At 43.4% G+C, this 26,261-nt stretch overlaps 1 protein-coding gene across 1 annotated transcript in view; it reads left to right on the forward strand.

The window, feature by feature from the left end:
* Window positions 1-268: 268 nt before the first annotated feature.
* The window catches only part of mapk15 (mitogen-activated protein kinase 15), a 37,260-nt gene continuing 11,267 nt past the window's right edge, over window positions 269-26,261 (forward strand). The window contains exons 1-6 of the mRNA XM_079522720.1: window positions 269-387; window positions 10,901-10,999; window positions 14,835-14,864; window positions 17,083-17,173; window positions 19,256-19,386; window positions 20,750-20,913. Of these exons, the coding sequence (XP_079378846.1) occupies window positions 304-387; window positions 10,901-10,999; window positions 14,835-14,864; window positions 17,083-17,173; window positions 19,256-19,386; window positions 20,750-20,913 (599 nt within the window). The 5' untranslated portion in view covers window positions 269-303. The remainder of the gene's footprint in view (window positions 388-10,900; window positions 11,000-14,834; window positions 14,865-17,082; window positions 17,174-19,255; window positions 19,387-20,749; window positions 20,914-26,261) is intronic.

Here is a 26,261-nt window from a genome sequence, read left to right on the forward strand (position 1 = left end):
CCCAACTTGAAGACGCAAGCAGGAGGAATTGAATGGATCGCCAGATATAAAACTATAAGGACAGAAAACATTGGCTACATCGTGAGCTTATATTTTACTCCGATATGTTGAATCCATCGTTCTTTTGCCGGTGTTGTTGTTGTTGCCAAACAGCACTCTGAAAACACCTGCACTGAGGAGGAGGAGGAAGAGGACAGCTTTCTTTAAAAAACAAATCAGATTTATTTCTCTGCATGACGATGTGTAAACTGTAAATGACCACCTCGCCGCGAGAGAAAGACAGACAGAAAGAATCAAAGAAAGATGAGCAACAAAACGTTCTCCGTGTCTGAGGTGGAGGAACACATCTCCCTGAAATATGACATCAAGAGGAGGCTGGGGAAAGGGGTGAGTAGCCTATACTAGTGGAACAATTCAATGAAATAATCCTCAGCTGTGTGTGTGTGTGTGTGTGTGTGTGTGTGGCGCACAGCTTGGGTAAACATGCACTATAGCTGCTGTATAGCTGCTGCTGTTGTTGCAGTGTCTGTCTGGACTGGAGAGAGATTCAACAGAACAAGCAAACACACTTTGTGTCCATTTAGTGACAGACAGCTGCACGGGCTCTCTCTCGCTGTGTGTGTGTGTGTGTGTGTGTGTGTGTGTCAGCTGCATGGGCTCTGCAAGCTTTTTGACATGAACTAAGTGCCATAAAGCAGTGGTTCCCAAACGTGTTAATGTCAAGGACCCCCAAAATGACACTAATTAGCCCACGAACCCCCCCCCAAAAAAATGCATGCAGGGACCTCCATAAGAAGATTTGTACGGCTCTAGCAGTGATTCTCAACCCGTTTAATTTCAAGGAAGGACCCCCAATTTGACATGCATTAGTCTATACGGACCCCCATTTAATGGAATTTCTATCTCTGGGACCCCACTTTATATTGTGAAATCAAAGTTAATTTAACTCTGAGAGTGTACAAATGGATTTGCAATTGTACACTCAGAGTTACAGATCCATAATGGTCCTATCATTTAGCTGGGGACCCCCTGAGACTCCCTCAAGGACCCCTGGGGGTCCCCGGACCCCACTTTGGGAACCACTGCCATCAAGTGTTTTTTCAGTGTTTAATTGTGACACAACCACATCACAATTGTATTTCCAAATACAGTTTGATTGTCCATATGCATATTTAACAATTATGACTTATTTTGAAATATTTTCTTTCACATCAGGATGTGATTTGATTGATTGATTGATTTATTGATTGAATACTTTATTAACAGTTTGCAGAAAAAAGCACAGGAATGTACAGTTCAATACAAGGTCTGCTAAGATGATTCAAAACCCTAGAAAGCACTATGTATGGCTTAATTGTTTCCATTGGTGCGCGTCGTCATACTCAATTCATCGGAAAATGATGATTGATGATGACCAGAGCAATAACCTCGCCTCTCATCTCTCAGACTCCCAGATCCTCAACAGTGACACAAGGTTTTGAAAACCAACCAAATGCTATTTTCGTGCTCAGACCCAGCCAGGCAGGCAGGCACACACAAAGCTACTTAATGAAGTGGTTGCACCACTTGAAAAGAAAAGAAAAGCAAGGCATAAAACAAAACAAAAATAGAAAAAGTGCCCTTCTGGGCACAGGTCTCCACCAGGACGATAGGAGTGTGTGTGTGATGTTTGGCAAAATGTTTAGGAGCAATGTAGCAATGAGTGACACGGCTTGGCCTGTTGTAGCGCCACCATGAGGCTGATTTGAAAACTGTCAAGTGGCATTTCTTCCAAAGCCTAGTGGGAATATGCATGCACAGTTTCACCACAATCGGACGCTGCGTTGAGTAGTTGTGGCGATTTGTACAAAACAGGTACAAAGCGGGCTACTCCTGAAAAGTTTAGAAGCCAATTGTAGCCAATGAGGGTGGATTATGAGAAATCAAACAAACCCTTCTTGATCACATGACTATGGAGAGCATGTGTACCGATTTGCGTGAAATTTGGATAAAATCTGAAGGAGTAATATTAGAAAATGTGTTTTACATATGTCGGCCTCCTGGTGGCGCTATAAAGAGCAGATGTGAAAAATTCCAGGCAAAAGGTTTTTCTTGGCCTCTAGGGAGTTGGCATACAAAGTTATCCACAGATCCGTGCAGTTAGAGGTAAAACACTTTTTGGCCAGTTATAGCGCCACCATGAGGCTGAGTTGAAAATGTTCATGTGGCATTTCTTCCTCTGCCTAGTGGGAATGTGTGTGCACAATTTTACGGAAATCACACGATGTGTTCATGATTTGCAGCATTTTGTTTGAAACTGAGCACTCCTGTGAACTTTGGAAGCCAATCTTAGCCAATCAGGATGGAGTCTGAGAAATCTGAAAGACCCGTTTCGTTGAATGGCTCTAGAGAGACTGTGTACCAATTTGCGTGAAGTTTGGACAAAATCTGTAGGTGTACTGTCCAAAAACTTGTTTTGCACAAAGCGGCCTCCTGGTGGCGCTATAACAGGCCGTTCTGGAAATTTTGGGGCAGAGGTTCATCGTTGGCATCCAGGGAGTGTGTGTGCAAAATTTGGCATCGACCGGGTTAACGGTGCCGGAGATTAGCTGTTCACAGACGGAAGGACGGACACACACACGGACGGAGTGCAAAACATACTCTCTCCCCGGGTTAACGGTGCCGGAGATTAGCTGTTCACAGACGGAAGGACGGACACACACACACGGACGGACGGACGGACGGACGGACGGAGTGCAAAACATACTCTCTCCCCATGCCTTCGGCCTGGTGGAGACAATAATAGCAGTAGTGCAATACAGTGCATGAGGACAATGAATAACAAGGAATTTAAAAGTTCAATTAAAAGCAAGAGTGTAGAAGTAGGTCTTGAGCTGTGCTTTAACAATGTGCTTTATAAGGTTGCCTATACCCCAAAACGTGTGGGAACTCAGATTAGCCTCTACCCCTGACTTAGTCAGGGTCCTGGTTCTAATTTATACAGACAAGTCCCTGACTCTGAACAGTATACAAATGGAACCAAATAGACGAGTCAAGTTGGGTCCTCCTTTCCTTGTCAAATTAAACAGTTGAGAACCACTGCATTTTATTGACCCAAGTGTTCACCCTTTCCCCTCGTTCTTAAGATGCATTCCTCGAGTGAACACCCAAAGTTACACACAAGAGCTTTATGTAACGTAATACTTTTATCTGAGGACTAGCGGGAGCTTAACTGGACTGCCGCACGGGGCCATAATCCAAGGGTTATTCATTGTCTCCACCAGGCCGAGAGAGTATGTTTTGCACTCCGTCCGTGTGTGTGTCCGTCCATGTGTGTGTGTGTGTCCGTCCTTCCGTCCGTCTGTTACCAGCTAATCTCCGGCACCGTTAACCCGGTCGATGCCAAACTTTGCACACACACTCCCTGGATGCCAACGATGAACCTCTGCCCCACATTTTCCAGAACGGCCTGTTATAGCGCCACCATGAGGCAGCTTTTCACATGTTTTACCTAAAACTGCACCGATCTGCGTGAAACGTTGCATGCACACTCCCTAGATGCCAAGGACAAACCTTTGACCTGCATTTTCCGCATCTGCCTTTTATAGCGCCACCAGGAGGCCGACTTTTGTCAAAACACATTTTTTGATATTACTCCTCCAGATTCTGTCCAAACATCTCACAAATCGTTACACAGTATCTCTATGGTCATGTGCGCAAGTCGGATCTGTCCGATATTTCATATTCCATCCTAATTGGCTATAATTGGCTTTCACAGTTTGCAAGATTGCCCCCTTTTGAACAAAAGCCTCAAATCATGAACGCAGCGTGCAATTTACGTGAAATCTTTCACACATTTTCTTACTAGGCTGAGGAATATATCCCACCCTTTTCACATTGGCCTGTTATAGCGCCACCAACAGGTTGATTTTTGCAAAACACATTTTTGGAACAAAATGCCTCAAATCATCCAATTGCCATCAAAGGCGTATGAAGAAATGGCAATCGGTACACATGATCTCTGTAGTCATGTGATCAAGACGAGTCTGTTGGATTTCTCAGATTGTACACTGATTGGCTAAGATTGCCTTCCAAAGTTTTCAGGAGTGGCCCGTTTTGTACAAAATGCTGCACATGTCCTGCTCATCCAGAATTCTATCCTCAGAGATGCTATGCGTGATCTGGCTCTGCATTTCCTCAACAAAATGAAGAAAATTGTTGCAAAAACAAATTAAAAAAAAAATCCTCCTAAACATTTTGCCAAACATCACACACACTCCTATCCTGCTGGTGGAGACCTGTGCCCAGAGGGGCACTTTTTCTAGTTAATTACTGTTTTATTGCATGTATATTGATAGCCCTGCTTGCACTGGAGTCCTACTAACACCAGGCTATATAAATGGACTGCATTTATGTAGGGCTTTTCTCCAAAGCGCCTTCTTTGCATTACAATGTACTTCAACGTTCACACATTTACACACCGATGGTACAGATTAAACCATGCCAAGGCACCACCGACCTGCTCATCGGGAGCAGCTAGGGATTCAGTTCAATTCTGATGAATTGAAAATGGTGGACCCTGTTGTAAACAAGCGTAATGCCTTATCATGGTCCTGCAGTAAACATTTTTTTGCATTGAGTCGTGCTTTCGATTGAAATGTATACCTGTTCTGCATACTTAGAGGGCTTTGTTTCCATTGTGTGTTGTATGTGTATTCAATTCGGCAAGAATCTATTATATTTATTGTCGAAAGTGGTCAGCACTTTAGTCATGATTGTCACTATCCTTTTATCACGATTGCTGTTCAGCTTTCTCTTGGTGTCACCAGCTTGGCAGCTTGTTCTTACACATAACAGGCACAGGGCATAAATTATAGTAGCTGTAATTGCCGCCTCTCTTCTCCAGCCATTCTTGACGATCATGTTCCCCCCGGGGGGGCCAAATTACAAGGTTTGTTTAATGTCAGATTATCTGCGGAGATGACAACGGTGTGTAAAGCAGGTGGCCGGCTGGAACTATGCTGTTGTTATCTCACCTTACCCACAGGCCAGGCCCAGGGGAACGTTATCTCAATTTACCCACTGGCCCAGAGCCAGGGGAGCTTTCCCATTACACAGCTGTCAGACCTGCTTTCTGCTGGATGTAGCATAGCTACTAGCTAAGCCTGCTCATGTCATGGTGTGAATCAAGAAGGTAGGACCCCAATGCAGGACAGGGAGGCGCAGAGAAGTCTAAATGCTAGAGGTTTTATTCACCAAAATCCAGGGTACAAGCAACCTCACACTTAACATCCATTATTACATGGCTTGGTTTAATGCTTGATTCTGATTGGTCAATCGCTTAATTCAGCTGTGAATTATGTGTCGATAATGACCGCTGCCTAATCAAACCCTCTGAGCACCAGCTGCGCCCCGCTTAAACTCCCTGTTAGGGATGCTATTTTTTTAAATAGCCAAAAGTACTTCATACCAGCCCCTTATGAAACTACTTCTCCCCAAATCCAAATGGATTTCATTTTCCATCCTGAATGGCAGTAACTAGCATATAAAGAGAACTGAGAAGATCTCCACAAAGGTTTACTCATCAAAACTGATTATAAAACTGTAACCATCAAAGCATGCACTCAACATATAATGGTTATGTGACCATGGCATGTGCATTATTTTTTTCTTTTTTTTTTATGGGGGGGTTCAATTAATCGATTATTAATCGGCAGAGCTGTCGAATATTCGATTTGGCTGATGGTCACTTTCTGGCATCCATACTCCCTGTCGGTGAATTATCTCCCGATAATGACCACCTAGCCAGATATTATCCCTTACATAATGAACTGACAAGGAACTCAACAAATAACACAGGGAAAACAGGGCACAGGTGAACCAAACTCAAAATCAAGACAGTGATTGGCTAAAGCTAAGAAACCAACAGAACACAGGTGGAGCAAACTAATAATCACAGGTGGTGAGAACGCGGGTAACGAAAGCAACAGAGGAAACCAAGGGACCAAAAATACTACAAAATAAAAGCACAACAGAAAACGTCACGGATCGTGACAGCTCATATTAAGGGGCTTTCTGCTGGATGTAGCATACTGTAGCTAAAGCGTGCTCATAACTAGAAGGAAGTACAGTTGGCTGTTGAACCAACGCCCATGCCACTCACTACCTTTCAGCTCTGCTCTTTGTAAAGCTGCAGAACAGCACTGTTGTCCTCGTTTTATATAAACATGTAAAGCATGTTAAACAAATTAGCGCCGGCATTTTCCTCCCAAATAGCAGATCTCCACAATGCATTGCACCGCAATGCATTGTGAGCTTGTAGATCAAATTGAGTGAGCAGTTGTTTGTGACGAATAACCATCTAAGTCTATCATTTATTCGGACCCCTCCCCGAAAAGGCTTATCTGCCCTGACCCCTTATCCATGATCAGGGATTAAAATAGGGTGCATTTTGCAACCCAAAACGCAGTTCATAGTTAAGGGAGTGACGCAATAAAACAACGACCTCTGCATCCACGGGGTGTACTACTGTACTGTTTTCTATTCTAGTTTATTTTGCTAGCTTTAGTTATAATAATAATTTCTTCTTCTGTTTTCTACGTGAATATAACCACATTATAACCATATAAAATGAAATGGGAGTTTAAAAAAAATTGTAAAAAATGGCAAAATATGACTCCTAACTTCGTTGAAGTGAGACTCATAAAAGACCATCCCTGCATCCCGGGACTCATTACATTGAAAACCTATTTACATCACTGCTAGATTTATACATTATGGATAATAATTAGTAGGGACTTAAATGGTTATTTCGTCTCAACTGCTCTGACATAAAATGATCATCCTTACTTTTATTTATTATTATTTTTACAAATCGAACATTGGCTTTACTATACAGTTAGTTCTCCCATCTCTCCTTCTCTCTGCCCTACAGGGTCTGATAAAACGTGTTAGTTTATAACGAGTTTAGTAACTAAACTAACTAGAGATGGAATAACAAACTTTACTTCTTCCATCTCTCCTGTCTCTCTCAGGATCTCTCACCATCTGATCAAACTAACTGCTTCCCAAGCACTTAATCCCTCTTTACTTAGTAAACTAATACTAAGGTGACCGGGGTTGGCTTGGCTACACATACTCTCCGGGGCGAAAATAGCTGTGAGCTTGTAGATCAGCTATTTTTGGCAACCCCACCCCCAGGATAGGGCAGGATGCTCAAGTTCAAGGTTCCCTTCATTCTGTCTCCCATGGGAGAAGCTGTTGTTGGAGCCAGGGAGGGACTAAGAACTGTATTGCAAGAAGAGACAGAGGACAACATTACATTAAAAAAAGGACAAAAGGACGGCGCATAGAGTGACACACACATACTGTAGTGTACTGTACGTACAGTACAGACACTAGCAAAACAATGCTGGAGGGACCAGAGTTCAGTCAGTCTGACCCCAGTGCCCTCCAACACTGAGGCCTGCTTCACTGCATCTCAACTCGGGGTGCTCCAACACTGAGGCCTGCTTCACTGCAGCTCAACTCAGGGTGCTCCAACACTGAGGCCTGCTTCACTGCAGCTCAACTTAGGGTGCTCCAACACTGAGGCCTGCTTCACTGCAGCTCAACTCGGGGTGCTCCAACACTGAGGCCTGCTTCACTGCAGCTCAACTCGGGGTGCTCCAACACTGAGGCCTGCTTCACTGCAGCTCGACTCAGGGTGCTCCAACACTGAGGCCTGCTTCACTGCAGCTCGACTCAGGGTGCTCCAACACCGAGGCCTGCTTCACTGCAGCTCAACTCAGGGTGCTCCAACACTGAGGCCTGCTTCACTGCAGCTCAACTCAGGGTGCTCCAACACTGAGGCCTGCTTCACTGCAGCTCAACTTAGGGTGCTCCAACACTGAGGCCTGCTTCACTGCAGCTCGACTCAGGGTGCTCCAACACTGAGGCCCGCTTCACTGCAGCTCAACTCAGGGTGCTCCAACACTGAGGCCCGCTTCACTGCAGCTCAACTCAGGGTGCTCCAACACTGAGGCCTGCTTCACTGCAGCTCAACTCAGGGTGCTCCAACACTGAGGCCTGCTTCACTGCAGCTCAACTTAGGGTGCTCCAACACTGAGGCCCGCTTCACTGCAGCTCAACTCGGGGTGCTCCAACACTGAGGCCTGCTTCACTGCAGCTCAACTCAGGGTGCTCCAACACTGAGGCCTGCTTCACTGCAGCTCAACTCAGGGTGCTCCAACACTGAGGCCTGCTTCACTGCAGCTCAACTCGGGGTGCTCCAACACTGAGGCCTGCTTCACTGCAGCTCAACTCAGGGTGCTCCAACACTGAGGCCTGCTTCACTGCAGCTCAACTCAGGGTGCTCCAACACTGAGGCCTGCTTCACTGCAGCTCAACTTAGGGTGCTCCAACACTGAGGCCCGCTTCACTGCAGCTCAACTCGGGGTGCTCCAACACTGAGGCCTGCTTCACTGCAGCTCAACTCAGGGTGCTCCAACACTGAGGCCTGCTTCACTGCAGCTCAACTCAGGATGCTCCAACACTGAGGCCCGCTTCACTGCAGCTCAACTCAGGGTGCTCCAACACTGAGGCCTGCTTCACTGCAGCTCAACTCAGGGTGCTCCAACACTGAGGCCTGCTTCACTGCAGCTCAACTCAGGGTGCTCCAACACCGAGGCCCGCTTCACTGCAGCTCAACTCAGGGTGCTCCAACACTGAGGCCTGCTTCACTGCAGCTCAACTCAGGGTGCTCCAACACTGAGGCCCGCTTCACTGCAGCTCAACTCAGGGTGCTCCAACACTGAGGCCTGCTTCACTGCAGCTCAACTCAGGGTGCTCCAACACAGAGGCCCGCTTCACTGCAGCTCAACTCAGGGTGCACCAACACTGAGGCCTGCTTCACTGCAGCTCAACTCAGGGTGCTCCAACACTGAGGCCTGCTTCACTGCAGCTCAACTCAGGGTGCTCCAACACTGAAGCCTGCTTCACTGCAGCTCAACTCAGGGTGCTCCAACACTGAGGCCTGCTTCACTGCAGCTCAACTCAGGGTGCTCCAACACTGAGGCCCGCTTCACTGCAGCTCAACTCAGGGTGCTCCAACACCAGTGTTTTTGCCAGCAAATTTAGACTTTAGTTTTAGTCATAGTCTCTTGAATAGGTTCCATTAATTTTTTAGTCACATTATAGTATATATGTTTTAGTGTTAGTCTAGTTTTAGTCGACTGAATATCATACAATTTTATCATACGCCACGCTAAAATGTATTTCGTCGGGCCTTGATGCGCATTCGTCGTAATGACGGTTTTTACACTAGATCTGCTATTTTCAGCATCCAACATCCACACATCCACACACATCCAAGTGTAAAATGACTTAAACTGGATCTCTTGTCCACTAGTCCCTTCCTAACATTTTTGTCTAGTTTTTATTTGTTGACGAAATTGTCAGTATATTTAGTCTTACTTTTATCATAGCTTAGTTTTCATTTAGTTTCCATTTAGTTTTCATCAGTGAAAAAAGGTAGTCGACGAACATTTTTCGTCTTAGTTTTAGTCGACGAAATCAACACCGAGGCCTGCTTCACTGCAGCTCAACTCAGCAGTGTTCAGGGTGTCCTGGGAGCCTCTGTCATGAGCTGTATGCTGCCTGCATGGCTGGCTGTTTATTTCAGCCTTCACCTCCCCCGCTCCGCCCTATACACTGTTCACGGTGGGGCGGCAGTGGCACAGGGGTTAGAGTGGCCGGCAGAACAGCCGTATGGCAACCGCAAGGTTCCCGGTTCGATCCCGGTCCCTCCCCAGAGTTAGTGTCGAAGTGTCCTTGAGCAAGACTCTGAACCCCTAATCGTGCGTGCGTGCGTGCGTGCGTGTGTGCGTGTGTGCGTGCGTGCGTGCGTGCGTGCGTATGTGCGTGCGAGACATGTGTGTCCTCTCATAATGGCCAAAAGCTATAACTTTTCAGTATAACCCTACCCGTGTTGCTTGAAAGATCACTGAGGCCTTCCCACACCCGCACTTTTCTGATATGAACGACATTTAGAGGGGCAGGTGCTCAAGTGAAAAAACCTTGTGCAGCGCGTGGAACCGGCCGGTTGCCTTTAATAGTGTGAGATTTATAGATTTTGGGGCCTGAATAATATATTAGAAGCTTTTTTATCAATTATTGATCAATGTCACCATGGTCCACATACTGTACAGTGTACACTGTACAACAACAACAATAAAAAAAATCCAAATGGGCACATTGATGTCCAGAGGGCAAAGGGCAGGTGCTCTAGCACCCCCTAGTGTCTATCTGTGCACGCCACTGTGAACGATGAAGCCACCACACACAAACAATAACAAGTGACACTGATCGCCCCCTCGATCGTCACGCTACACGCATGGCCACCCGGACGAAGATGCAGAACTTTGACATGACAAAAGGTTTGCTGTAGTAGGAGTTTTGTTCGTTCAGTCATAGTCTTTGGAATAAAACTTTTAGTTTTAGTCATATTTTAGTCACCTGGAATGTTTTAGTGTCAGTCTAGTTTTAGTCCACTAAATGTCATGAGATCTTAGTTGACTAAATCTACAGTTCATTTAGTTGACTAAAATGTATTTTGGCGGGCCTTGATGCCGTCGTAATGGCTCATTTTACAGCATGCAACCAAGTGTAAAATGACTTATACTGGATCTCTTGTCCAGTAGTCCCTTCCTAACATTTTAGTCTGTTGACGAAATTGTCAATACATTAGTCATAATAGCTTAGTTTTCATTTAGTTTCCATTTAGTTTTCATCAGTGAAAAAAAGAAGTCGACGAACATTTTTCGCCTTAGTTTTTGTCGACAAAAACAACACTGGAGGAGACTTGACATGGTGTTGTGTTGTGTGTATTGTGCGTGCGTGCGTATTGTGCGTGCGTGCGTGCGTGCGTGCGTGCGTGTCACAGGCCTATGGCATCGTGTGGAAGGCGGTGGACAGACAGACTGGAGAGATCGTGGCCGTAAAGAAGATCTTCGACGCCTTCAGGAACCGGACAGACGCCCAGGTGATACTAATAATTCATTAGTTGATGAATACATCATATAGTCAAGTGTGTAAACTAGATTAATACATAATTATGTGTCACACAACCTGCAGTGTCACTCACTGACGACGGCATATTTTCAAGCAAAAAGACCCTGAAATTGTTTCTGAAGATTACGTCATGTGGCAGCCAAGTCTATGGAATTTCTAATGTTTGTTCAGAGTACTTGACACAAATATGACACAAATCGTTTGCCAGCCAAAGGAAAAAGGCATATACTGTAGAGTGTACTGTAGACACTGAATTTTAAAAAGCAATGCCCTCTTTATTCCAAAACTAGAGACGCGCCGTTATTGAAATGTTGGCCCATATCCACAACATAAATAGCTTGAATGTAGTATTTTTTTATTGAAAAATGTTTCAACTTGTTGACTCTTTTGAAAGCTTCCCTAGAAAACACTGATAGAATCCGCAGCCTTCATCATCACAAAAGGCTTTTTATTTTATTTTATTTTTTAACATAATTATTATAAAATAAAATTGTCTAAAACCGATATATTATTTTGATATCGGTTCGATACGGATATCGCATTTTCGGGCCAACATCGTCCGACACTGATATGATGAGCGAATAATTTTCCATCCCTAGAATGAAATGAAAAGAACATCATCCTCAGTTTCGTATAGCTGTTAATGTGTGCTATAGAGCGTCGCAGTCCCGCCCCCTACCCTGGACCAGGAAATGATTCTCCGTTCATTTTCCTCATAGACATTTCAGAAAGTATTTATTTAAAGACGTTTACGCCGCGGACAAAGCCAACTCGAGTCATGACAAATCATGACAACAAACACAATTTTTTGGGCCGAAAAAATAATTAGAAAGAAGAAAAAAACAGCAGGTTACAACACTTTTTTTGTTGTTTTTCTTCTTTGTAATTATTTGTTTGGTCCAAAATATTGTTTGTGTTGTCATGAGTTGTCACGACTCGAGTTGGCTTTGTTCGCGGCGTAACCGTCTTTAAATAAATACTTTAAGAAATGTCTATGGGAAAAATGCATTGGGATTCATTTCCTGGTCCATGGTAGGGGGCGGGACTGCGACGCTCTATAACACTCGTATTCTCTTACAGAGGACATTCAGTATGTTCATTCATTCATTCAAGTTTTATTCATTCTCGAAATTACACTGAGTAATTAAACTCATTTTCAGTGTCGTCGAGTAATACAATATATACAAAAACATCATAAGATCAGGAAAAGGAAAACAAAAGCTATACATGTGAATTACATATATTAGGGTACAAATAGAAGCTAAGACAAATTTCAAAACGATCTAAAAACAGTTACATAATGTGGGGATATGTATTGCTCACCAAGTTCAGAGTTAACTTTTGGTACCTTGAATTTGGGGAAATGACTTGATCTGGTGTGGTCGGGTTCAGAGTCCCATTTCAGAAATGATGTTACTGTATGCTGGTACAGTAGCTAACATTCTACTGTATTGTCTTTCAGAGGACATTCAGTGTGTTACTGTATGCTGGTAGCTAACATTCTATCGTATTCTCTTTCAGAGGACATTCAGTGTGTTACTGTATGCTGGTAGCTAACATTCTACTGTATTGTCTTTCAGAGGACATTCAGTGTGTTACTGTATGCTGGTAGCTAACATTCTACTGTATTGTCTTTCAGAGGACATTCAGTATGTTACTGTATGCTGGTAGCTAACATTCTACTGTATTGTCTTTCAGAGGACATTCAGTATGTTACTGTATGCTGGTACAGTAGCTAACATTCTACTGTATTGTCTTTCAGAGGACATTCAGTGTGTTACTGTATGCTGGTAGCTAACATTCTACTGTATTGTCTTTCAGAGGACATTCAGTATGTTACTGTATGCTGGTAGCTAACATTCTACTGTATTGTCTTTCAGAGGACATTCAGTGTGTTACTGTATGCTGGTACAGTAGCTAACATTCTACTGTATTGTCTTTCAGAGGACATTCAGTGTGTTACTGTATGCTGGTACAGTAGCTAACATTCTACTGTATTGTCTTTCAGAGGACATTCAGTGTGTTACTGTATGCTGGTACAGTAGCTAACATTCTACTGTATTCTCTTTCAAAGGACATTCAGTGTGTTACTGTATGCTGGTAGCTAACATTCTATCGTATTCTCTTTCAGAGGACATTCAGTGTGTTACTGTATGCTGGTAGCTAACATTCTATTGTCTTTCAGAGGACATTCAGTGTGTTACTGTATGCTGGTAGCTAACTTTCTATTGTCTTTCAGAGGACATTCAGTGTGTTACTGTATGCTGGTAGCTAACATTCTACTGTATTGTCTTTCAGAGGACATTCAGTATGTTACTGTATGCTGGTAGCTAACATTCTATTGTCTTTCAGAGGACATTCAGTGTGTTACTGTATGCTGGTAGCTAACATTCTACTGTATTGTCTTTCAGAGGACATTCAGTATGTTACTGTATGCTGGTAGCTAACATTCTATTGTCTTTCAGAGGACATTCAGTATGTTACTGTATGCTGGTAGCTAACATTCTATTGTCTTTCAGAGGACATTCAGTGTGTTACTGTATGCTGGTAGCTAACATTCTATTGTCTTTCAGAGGACATTCAGTATGTTACTGTATGCTGGTAGCTAACATTCTATCGTATTGTCTTTCAGAGGACATTCAGTGTGTTACTGTATGCTGGTAGCTAACTTTCTATTGTCTTTCAGAGGACATTCAGTGTGTTACTGTATGCTGGTAGCTAACTTTCTATTGTCTTTCAGAGGACATTCAGTATGTTACTGTATGCTGGTAGCTAACTTTCTATTGTCTTTCAGAGGACATTCAGTATGTTACTGTATGCTGGTAGCTAACATTCTATTGTCTTTCAGAGGACATTCAGTGTGTTACTGTATGCTGGTAGCTAACTTTCTATTGTCTTTCAGAGGACATTCAGTGTGTTACTGTATGCTGGTAGCTAACATTCTATTGTCTTTCAGAGGACATTCAGTATGTTACTGTATGCTGGTAGCTAACTTTCTATTGTCTTTCAGAGGACATTCAGTATGTTACTGTATGCTGGTAGCTAACATTCTATCGTATTGTCTTTCAGAGGACATTCAGTATGTTACTGTATGCTGGTAGCTAACATTCTATCGTATTGTCTTTCAGAGGACATTCAGTGTGTTACTGTATGCTGGTAGCTAACTTTCTATTGTCTTTCAGAGGACATTCAGTGTGTTACTGTATGCTGGTAGCTAACTTTCTATTGTCTTTCAGAGGACATTCAGTATGTTACTGTATGCTGGTAGCTAACATTCTATCGTATTGTCTTTCAGAGGACATTCAGTATGTTACTGTATGCTGGTAGCTAACATTCTACTGTATTGTCTTTCAGAGGACATTCAGTATGTTACTGTATGCTGGTAGCTAACTTTCTATTGTCTTTCAGAGGACATTCAGTATGTTACTGTATGCTGGTAGCTAACATTCTATCGTATTGTCTTTCAGAGGACATTCAGTGTGTTACTGTATGCTGGTAGCTAACATTCTATCGTATTCTCTTTCAGAGGACATTCAGTATGTTACTGTATGCTGGTAGCTAACATTCTATTGTATTGTCTTTCAGAGGACATTCAGTATGTTACTGTATGCTGGTAGCTAACTTTCTATTGTCTTTCAGAGGACATTCAGTGTGTTACTGTATGCTGGTAGCTAACTTTCTATTGTCTTTCAGAGGACATTCAGTATGTTACTGTATGCTGGTAGCTAACTTTCTATTGTCTTTCAGAGGACATTCAGTGTGTTACTGTATGCTGGTAGCTAACATTCTACTGTATTGTCTTTCAGAGGACATTCAGAGAAATCATGTTCCTTCAGGTGAGAATAAAGTGTCTTTGTTTTGAGTGTTTGTTTTGGGTGTTGTCACTCCCAGCGGAGGCAGGTATGCTGTTTAGTTGACCTAAAGATCTCTTTGTGATACTTACACAGTGAAATCCTCAGTGTGAATGTAACTCTGAGGGCGTACAGTTTTGCTTATTCACTGCAGAGATATAAGATTTCAGCGTATACAGTAAATCAAATAACACAATATATGTGACACGCACATACAGAACATACCAAAAGAAAATAATATGCTGACATATAAATGTCATACTGTATGACCACTATATGCAAAATTGTGTGGTAGGTAGTATATATATATATATATATATATATATATATATATATACTGTATATATTTTTTTAAAGAAACTGTATAGTCCTACACTAACAGGAAAGTGACAATTACAAACGGCATATCCTGAATCGAGTTTTGAAACAAAACCAACAAGACAAATACACGGCGACAAAACAAGACAATGGCATGGCCACCCCTCGAAGCAGGTTAAACTGTCAGGGTATAAGTAAAGTAACGCACATCCTCCATTCATTTGGTGCCGAGCCAAAACTGTAGAAACGGTGAAACAATGAAAAGAAAGCAGGGGCTCGCAACTCACTTTATGATGCTCCAAACTTTATAAAAAGCGACAGGCAGGCAAAAAAATGTTTCGACCTTACAGTCTTCGTCAAGTATACCCTCAAAGCAGAACATATAATGGACGTAGCATTGCACCCACACATGGTTCCTCATGATACATATACTAAAACAACCCAGCTGCGTCAGAGACGTCATGTTGTAGTTTTCGGTGGTCACCTTATCACCTATAAAACTGGACTATGAACAGGCCTTCTAAGTGGAGCGTTTTGAGTAACACACAGTCGTATTGTGCAGCTTCAGCCGTAACATTTCCTACATGCAGGACGTTAAGTTGCAGAGCTCATGTGCTCTACGAGTAATGTTGACATTACAACAATTTACAGTTAAACTGCTTAGTGATTAGCCTTGTGTTGTTGCTGTTGTTGCGTGGTAGCCAAATGCCCACAGGGAAAACATTCCTAGTAACACAGCGGCTTTCTTCTTGTTTCCTTGTGACCAAATTAACCACATGAACCGTTGCCTATAAAGGCGTAAAACCCTTTTCTTGTACACTATCAGACCCCTTTTCCACCGGTTGGTTCCCAATGGGAACCGGTTCAGTTCTTTGTGGTTCTTAGTCCATGAGCCAGAGCTCCAAAATTGGAACGTTAATTATGAATTGAGTGGGCAAAACCATGCCTGTATTAGATTGTTATCACCAAGAAACCTAACAAGTTGATTACTTACACGGAATAATTTCTTATTTTAAAATATGCAAATGAGGCATTATATAGTACAATATGCAAAAAATAGAAAATATGAAAAAGCTACTACTGTGGAATGTATTAATTTACTTACTTATATGTATAATATAGGTAATATAATAGTTAATATAGGCAACTAAGCAACTACTGTAACTACTATAGTTTTAACCATGTATACAGTTATCCTTTTATGAGTGCCTTTCTCTACTGCACTTATTTATCTCTTAATACTTTTTGTACGGTTCTATTTGGGCGAAAAAACTGTGAAACAATGTCTGCCGATAGATTTAGGTCAGCTGCTGGAGTCACAAAAGTTTAGAAATGAAAAAATAAATAAAGGGAGGCTCCGCACACTTAAATCAAGTATTTAATTTGTATTTATTTTTTTATTATTGCAAGCTTTCGGTCTATTGACCACCTTCAGGCATTGTGTGAATATAAATGAAACTAAATATAAAACTAATAAAACTAGATGTCGAATGGCTTTTGGTAACGCATTCCACCTCCTGACGGAAGCACACAGTCACAGTAGTCACACAGTAGCCCACTGTTGGCTCTCTGCTAATCAGACCCTGATGGCTCTGTTATTATGAGGTTCACATCACACGCATGCACGCACACACTCTGACCATTATGTCACTAATCCAAAACCGGCATGGTTTTGGATGAAACCAACTGTGTGAATACAAAACTTTGATATTTGCCACATGTTATGAGTCAAAGCATGGTTCCTGTCTGTCTGTCTGTCTGTCTGTCTGTCTGTCTGTGTCTGCATTATTTTGTGCGTGTGTGTGTGTGTGTGGGTGCATTGCGTGTGCTCGCGTGTGCGCTGTGTCCATGCGCTAATAATGCTCCACATGGTGTTTTTTTACAGGAGTTTGGGAATCATGCCAACATCGTTAAGCTTCTAAACGTCATCAGAGCACAGAACGACAAGGACATCTATCTGGTGTTTGAATACATGGGTGAGTTCTGTTAGGACTATGACCTCGTTGACCCAACGCAACATCATGCACGTCTGTTTTAAAAAACACACACTTTTACACGTCTTCTTAAGAGACACGGTTCTCAAAGTGGGCTTTGGAATGGACCCTCATATTCCTTACAGATCTGTAACTCGGTACAGTTGAGGGGTTCCTTGAAATACGTAAAGAAATACGTATTTGAGAAGTTTGAGTTTGAGAACCTGCACTGGGCTACACACAGTACGAGGCCAATATAATGGCAAAGAACCACTCTATCTCGCTGTGTGCATGTTGACATAAATAAAAAGACGAAGGGCACAAGACAGAGCACATTGAGCCCTGTGGCTGTTTTTTCACCGTGCTCATGAGATCACAGAGGATGCCAGGTTTACTCAGCAGTATAAATGGTAAATGGTAAATGGTGCATTTATATAGCGCCTTTATCCAAGGAGCTTTACATAGATTGTGCATCAATTCACCCATTCACACACACATTCATACACCAATGGCGGCAGAAACCATGCAAGGCACTAGCCAGCACATTGGGAGCAATTTGGGGTTCAGTGTCTTGCTCAAGGACACTTCGACACTAACTCTGGGGGAGCCAGTATAGTAGTAGTGTCACACACACACACACACACACACACACACACACACACACACACACACACACACACACACACACACACACACACACACACACACACACACACAGGGTTTTTCCTCCTGGGCTGTTGCTGCTGCTGAGTCTACAGTTTGGCCTGCAGTGGAATCTGGGCCAGTGTCCCCACTCACGCCACTTACCCTACACACACATACACATACACTCGCACACACACACATACACTGCACACATACACACTGCACACACACACGCATGCATGCGCACACTCTCGTCCTCTCGTCGTCCTACAAGAATAGCGAGCGCCAGCTAAATATATTGTGATTACATCTATGTCGGCTCAGCTCTATAAAACATTGCACTCTTTCGGCGCTACCCATAGTTTGCATGTCTCTCGTATAAAAGTCACATTATCTTCAATCCTGTTTGTTTTGACCAGACACAGACGTGCACGTTTATTGATGCTACTAAATAAATGTTCTTTAACCCCTGGACTACTGTTGACGGAAATGCGATATTTTGGGCTTGATTAGAGCTTAATTTGACTTAGTTATAAAAAATACGCTGATAGCTTAGCATTCCGGACATCTGATAGTGCTGCACAGTAGCAAAGATACTACCGGATATTTTGATCGCTAACCGGAAGTGATCTCACCAGACTCGCTCTATTTGGTCAAAATCGGCATAATGGTGACGTTACTGCCACCATCAGGACTGAGTGTCCAATACTATAGTCTTTTATTTTGGCATTATGAATTAAAAATATGAATATATGTCACTGAAAAGCTGCTATTGGGAGTGGCAGTCCAGGGGTTTTTAATATCTTGTGTGTTTTGGACCATCAGACACATGCCTTCACGCTATCGATGCTAATAAACATTGTGTTGTTTTTGGACCACCAGACACACCTGCATGCTATGCTAATAAATAAATGTTCTATAATTTCTCGTGTGTGTTTTTTGGACCACCAGACACACACCTGCATGCTATGCTAATAAATATATGTTCCATAATTTCTCGTGTGCGTTTTTTAACCACCAGACACGGACCTGCATGCTATGCTAATATATAAATGTTCTATAATTTGTCGTGTGTGTTTTTTGAACCACCAGACACACACCTGCATGCTATGCTATTAAATAAATGTTCTATAATGTCTTGTGTGTGTTTTTGAACCACCAGACACGGACCTGCATGCTATGCTAATAAATAAATGTTCTATAATTTGTCGTGTGTGTTTTTTGGACCACCAGACACACCTGCATGCTATGCTATTAAATAAATGTTCTATAATATCTTGTGTGTGTTTTTTGGACCACCAGACACACCTGCATGCTATGCTAACATATAAATGTTCTATAATTTCTTGTGTGTTTTTTGGACCACCAGACACACACCTGCATGCTATGCTAACATATAAATGTTCTATAATTTCTTGTGTGTGTTTTTTGGACCACCAGACACGGACCTTCACGCGGTCATAAAGAAAGGGAACCTGCTGAGGGACGTCCATAAGCGCTACGTCATGTACCAGCTGCTGAAAGCCACCAAATACCTGCACTCTGGGAACGTCATACACAGAGACCACAAGGTACTGCCGCCCCTAAACGCGACATACCAAAGCCTACACAGGTTGTGCAGTCGACGTGCTGTGATTGGCCAGTCACTGTGATTGACAGCCTAAACCTGACCCTAACCCTAACGTTAACCTCAGTAAAACTATACCTTACCCTAACCTTAACCTCAGTCAACTTAACTTGCCCGGGGGGCGTGGTTAAACCCAACCCGTGTAGGAATTAGTATGTAGCGCCCTAGACTGGAACTCACCTATGCTTTCTATGGCATAGGCAGCTCCCAGCAGGATCTGCCGGGAGAAACTAGACACAGCTGCTGGACATGAGACTAATTAATTAGGCCCCATTTACACTGGCAGACAAATCTAACCTGAATCAGATCTGTGCCACATCAAGATTGAAATCTGATTGGTTTAAATGGTCTGAACGGGGAGAACATGTGAGCGTACCTAGTAGGCGACACGGGGAGAACATGTGAGGGTACCTACCCTAGGGGACACGGGGAGAACATGTGAGGGTACCTACCCTAGGGGACACGGGGAGAACATGTGAGGGTACCTACCCTAGGGGACACGGGGAGAACATGTGAGGGTACCTACCCTAGGGGACACGGGGAGAACATGTGAGGGTACCTACCCTAGGGGACACGGGGAGAACATGTGAGGGTACCTACCCTAGGGGACACGGGGAGAACATGTGAGGGTACCTACCTTAGGGGACACGGGGAGAACATGTGAGGGTACCTACCCTAGGGGACACGGGGAGAACATGTGAGGGTACCTACCTTAGGGGACACGGGGAGAACATGTGAGGGTACCTAGTAGTAACCTGACTCCGCCAGATGGGGCAGCAGAGAGCTGCCCCATCTGGCGGAGTCAGGTTAACCTAGTAGGCGACACGGGGAGAACATGTGAGGGTACCACTACCTACCCTAGGGGACACGGGGAGAACATGTGAGGGTACCACTACCTACCCTAGGGGACACGGGGAGAACATGTGAGGGTACCACTACCTACCCTAGGGGACACGGGGAGAACATGTGAGGGTACCACTACCTACCCTAGGGGACACGGGGAGAGCATGTGAGGGTACCACTACCTACCCTAGGGGACACGGGGAGAACATGTGAGGGTACCACTACCTACCCTAGGGGACACGGGGAGAACATGTGAGGGTACCACTACCTACCCTAGGGGACACGGGGAGAACATGTAAGGGTACCTACTTTAGAGGACACGGGGAGAACATGCTAACTCCACACAGAAAGGCCCTTTCGCCAAACCCGCACCCGCTGTTTTACATTTCTGACTAATAAAGTATTCGATCAATCGATACAAAAACTTAAATGTCCCAAAACGTCTCCTCCTCCCCCCCCCCCAGCCCTCCAACATCCTGCTGGACACGGACTGTTGTGTGAAGCTGTGTGACTTCGGCCTGGCCCGCTCACTGTCCCAGGTGGCCGAGGACAGCGGGAACCCTCCGCTGACCGAGTACGTGGCCACGCGCTGGTACCGCGCTCCCGAGATCCTCCTGGGATCCACAAGGTACTTATTTAACCCATTTAGGCCTGACGTCAAAATTTTAAAAAAACGTTCGCTCTGAAAGAATATATATTCAAAGATTTGTGCCGCATTTTTACGATTTTTCAAAAATAGCAGACCTACAAGCTCATAGCGCGCCACCGAGTGGCGCGCTATGAGCTTGTAGATCTGCTATTTTTCAATAGCTAAAGTATAACATAAATTACATAATGCTTAAACACCAAAAGGGGTTCCCGTCCTGGATGGGTTTAATGGTGCGCTAAGAGTGATATTATTTGGTTAAAACTAAAAACAGTTAAAACTCTATATTCTGATAGTACTAAACAGTACCATTTACAAGTGAAAAGGCGCGTGAAATTCAGCTACAGTCTCAAGAATACCACGTTAAAGGCTCAGTGTCGAGAGTAATCTATGTTAAAACTAAGTTGCTTAACCCATTTTGGGCGGGAACCCCTTTTGGTGTTAGCATTATGTTATGCTTTAGCTATTGAAAAATAGCTTTGTGTGCGTCTCGCAAGGCTGAGAAACCATTTGCCTGGCCGTGGTCGCTTCCATGGATTTCACAGTCCTTCATTGCCATCCCTAGTTCCTGCTTTCTGATGCATGTGTCCCTATAGCGATGACATCAGGGAACGACAGTTTTTATACCTCTGGTCTGCTTTGAGGCAGGACTCCAGAGAAGAAGGGAAGATATATAACCTCATTGTCAGCTCTGTAGCAGTGGCCGGCAAACACACGTGTTCTTCTGGATCGGACTAGTGAAGAAACACGGGGAAGGTTGCCGTATATTAGATTAGTCGATGGGTGGCTCTTCCAAGACAGATTTTGCGCTCTCATTAGAAGGCGGGTGTAGAGTAGAGTTACATTAACATTGATTTTACAATATAAATTGGGGGACCCAGAGATAGAAATGCCATAAAATGGGGCTCCATAGACTAATATGCATGTCAAACTGGGGGTCCTTGACATTTGAATCCAGAATTGATCGATGTCACCATTAGTGCAGGAACAAAAGCCCCAAAAGTTGACTATACCCCTCCCCGAGGTATAACAAAACGGGACATAGTTTTTTCATATCTTTAGGATGTCCCGTTCATGAAATGGATTGTCCCGAGATTTACTTTTACTGCAAAAGTCTTAAAATTGATCCATGAAGTGACTCACCACATAGGCAATAAAAAACGCCTATCTGAAAGAGGGAGTTCCAAGTAAATCCTCTGTCATTTTTTACCTGCTGTTTGTTTTTACATCATACTTGCACAGGTGGACTACAGGTAGTGTGCCTACATCCCAGAACAATCAGAATGCCAATATCTGGTTCTATTGTGAATCAGCAGCCTTTTATATAAGGCCTTAAATAGGCGGAAATGGCAAAAAGTTTACTTTTCTGACATTCACTTGTAATTTTGGTCCTACTATTTATCAACAAAATGTGACATTGTTTTTTCATATCTTTAAGATGTCCTCTTCATGAAATGGATGGTCAGAAGTTTTACTTTTACTGCAAAAGTCATTAAATCCATCCATGAAGTGATCCCCACTGAAATAAACGCCTACCCCCCCACCACACACACACACACACACACACACACACACACAAACACACACACACACACACACACACACACACACACACACACACACACACACACACACACACACACACACACACACACACACACACACACACACACACACACATACACACACACAAATATTATATATTTTTATGTTTACATGGAAATTCGAATGTATTATTTTACTGTCCAATGACACAGGCCAAGTTATTGTGGAACATCCTAGTTGGATATTTCTGATATGGACAAAAAGTCCACCCCAAAATGGTGCCCTTTTCTGGGGGTTGGGCACCTTCCCCCTCAGTGCTCTCTGCCCCCAGGATGCCAATATTTGGTTCTATTGTGAATAAGCAACCGTTTATATAAGGCCTTATTGTGACCGCAGGTCGCGTTTACTATGAAATCGTACATTTTTGTCCGTCAGTCAGTGTAACACTCTAAATCCCCATACATGGGAAAGCCCCAATATATGGTGCCCAGGTCTCATAACATCACGTGGCATCGGAGATCCCTTATGTCATAGTAAATACAACCTGATGTCGCAATTAAGCCCATACAGTATATGGAGATCCCTGATGTATCAATATTGGCCAGCAACTCTACATCTGACCTCAAACCGCGCCCGGCAGTCGGCGAAAACTAGAGTTCTCAACAGGCCTGAAAATTAAGGCCCAGCTCATGGGCCCTCATCAAACTCTTTACACTCAAGACACTGCCCCTGCTGCCACCCTTAGATCTATATGGAGCTGACCTGTTCTGACATTCCATATGTTGATCTGACCTCATCAAACCCTGTACACTCAAGACATGCTCCATATATGGCCAGTACAGAATTCATTCCTTATGTTGATCTTACCCCCCATGCCAAAGCGCCAGCGCTCGCCCAGCAGTCACCCAGGTGGATGCGTGCACGTCACCTCGCCCTTTATGACGCGGTCGCTTCTCACCCTCAGGCGTCTTACTGGTTATAAGTGGATCGATCTATCTATCTATCTATCTATCTATCTATCTATCTATCTATCTATCTATCTATCTATCTATCTATCTATCTATCTATCTATCTAACAGTTTTCTTTTCAAGAGTTACTTCTAAATGTTCTAATCCTGATCTAATACTGTAAAATGCCTATACAAACTTAATAACAGGAAATATATTTTGATGCCATGTTTTTAGTTTACTCACATTCATGTGGAATCTAAGGATGTTTCTGTCTTGAGCCTATGCCTCAAAACAGCTGGAATGACAAAATATTGTTATATAAGGCAACATTGTTGTATGCTAGATGTATAGGTGTGAGTGAGGCCTAACGTCTTCTATGGTACTACATATCAATCAGCAGCTTATTCTCAATGTCATCTTGAGCATTGTGGGGGGAACTGACTGACTGGGGCCAAATTGGTTTCCATAAGCTGCTGATTGTTGATTATTCATGAATAATGGCACACACGGGGGCACGGTGGCACAGTTGGTAGTGCTGTCGCCTCACAGCTAGAAGGTCCTGGGTTTGATTCCCGCTCGGGGCGCTGCGGGTGCTGGCGGCGTGTTTCCTCCTCCGCGTCATCAGTGCCCATACCCGAGGCGGGGTTGGCGAAAGGGGCTTTCTGTGTGGAGTTTGCATGTTCTCCCCGTGTCCCCTAGGGTAGGTACCCTCACAAAAAACATGCAGTAATCCTGGTGTCTAAACTGCCTCCCCCTGGCCAGCCGGGGTGCCTGATGGAGGGGAAAGGAACTGTTTGGAATAACATACGTCCAACCAGGGAAACTCCCACTGTCAGGTGTAAAGGAGCAACTTGGACACTCAGGCATGAAGGAAGCATGAGTTCAAGTCCGTTGCTCTCCCCATGTCCCCCATATATGGGGACTAGGTTGGCGGAGGGTGTGTAGAGCCCAGGATCACATTAGATAATTGACACAGGGGTGAAAAATGGGTTACAAAATCGTGGGATAAAAATTATTTAAAAAAAAAAAAGAATGGCACACACAAAGCTGTGAATTCTACAGCATTAAACCATACTGCATTTAGGCTATATGGACCTATAGAATACAACATTAATAATGTGTCATTCTTGATGCTTTCAGGTGTAGAGATATTAGGTCCATCTGAGAATAATAGATTCTATATGAATATGAAGTGGCTGGGTAAAAACATATTGTCTCCACCAGGCCGAAAGGCATGGCATCTCTATGTTTTTCACCCTGTCTGTCCGTCCGCGTGTGTCCGTCATCTGTTCAATAAAGAAACAGTTCTTTCAGATCTTTCAGACTGGCTAAGATTAACTTCCAGCCCACAATAACCTGTAATTGGTCTGGTGGAGACCTGTACTCTTGAGTGTAACACCTATGATTCTAACCCAGAGTGCCTATAAAACCTCAAGTTTGCCAGAGGCAATTGTTTTTGACAACGGCTGATTCGTTGTGGCTTATTAGCCAGGCTAATAAAACCCTGCTCATGTAGGGTAGACACTACTGTCTACAGACACCTGTACACACTGGGGTCACTGTATGCACTTTTGTTGGTGCAAAAAGTTAATTGAAGAATTGCATGACTTTTGCATTCAAAGTAAATAGATTGATGGTTGATACTGCAGTTTCTATGCTTTTGGCTATTTCTGCCTCTAATAAGGCCTTATATTAAAGCCTGCTGATTCACTATAGAACCAAATATTGGCGTTTAGGTTGCTTTAGTCAGGTACATCCTAAAGTTTAGGATGTACCTGACTAGGACCATCTGTGCAAGCATGACATAAAACCAACCATGCAGCAGGTAGAACATGACTTGGATCTCCCTCTGTCATGATTGAGGCGTTTTTTCATTATGTGGTGAGTCACTTCATGGATTAATTTCATGACTTTTGCAGTAAAAGTAAAACTTGGGACAATCCATTTCATGAAGGGGACATCCTAAAGATATGAAAAAACGATGTCCCATTTAGTTATACCCCTGATAAAGAGTAGGACAAGTGAATGTTGCTCAGAAAAGTTAACTTTTTGCTATTTCCGCCTATTTAATACCTTATATAAAAGGCTGCTGATTCACAATAGAACCAGATATTGGCATTCTGATTGTTCTGGGATGTAGGCACACTACCTGTAGGCCATCTGTGCAAGTATGATGTAAAAACAATCAGCAGGTAGAAAATGACAGAGGATTTACTTGGAACTCCCTCTTTCAGATAGGCGTTTTTTTGCCTATGTGGTGAGTCACTTCATGGATTAATTTCATGACTTTTGCAGTAAAAGTAAATCTCGGGACAATCCATTTCATGAAGGGGACATCCTAAAGATATGAAAAAACGTTGTCCCGTTTTGTTATACCTCGGGGAGGGGTACCTCAAAAACTAAGCCTCTTTTAGAGGGTTTTTCCTGCCACATACTACACTGTACAAAATAATCATAAATAAAAAAAAACGTTCAAAATGGGCAGGTGCTCTATACCTCATGTATATCTGTGCACGCCCCTGGCAGGCGTTTGTGAACTTTTTCACGTCAAGGACCCCCAACATGACATTAATTAGCCCGCAGACCCCGCATTTGAAAAGTTATGCCAGCTACGACCCCCACAAGAGAAGAATTTTACGGCTCTAGCACTGATCCCAGAACCATTTTAATTTCAAGGACCCCCAGTTTGACATGCATTAGGCTACAGACAGACCCCCGTTTAATGGCATTTCTATCTCTGGTACCCACAATTCATATTGTAAAAATCAATGTTAATTTAACTCTTTGAGAGTGTACAGCCAATTGTACGCTCTCTGAGACAGTTACAGGCCCTT

Source organism: Electrona antarctica, assembly GCF_951216825.1.
Source record: "Electrona antarctica genome assembly, chromosome: 15".
NCBI lineage: Eukaryota > Metazoa > Chordata > Actinopteri > Myctophiformes > Myctophidae > Electrona > Electrona antarctica.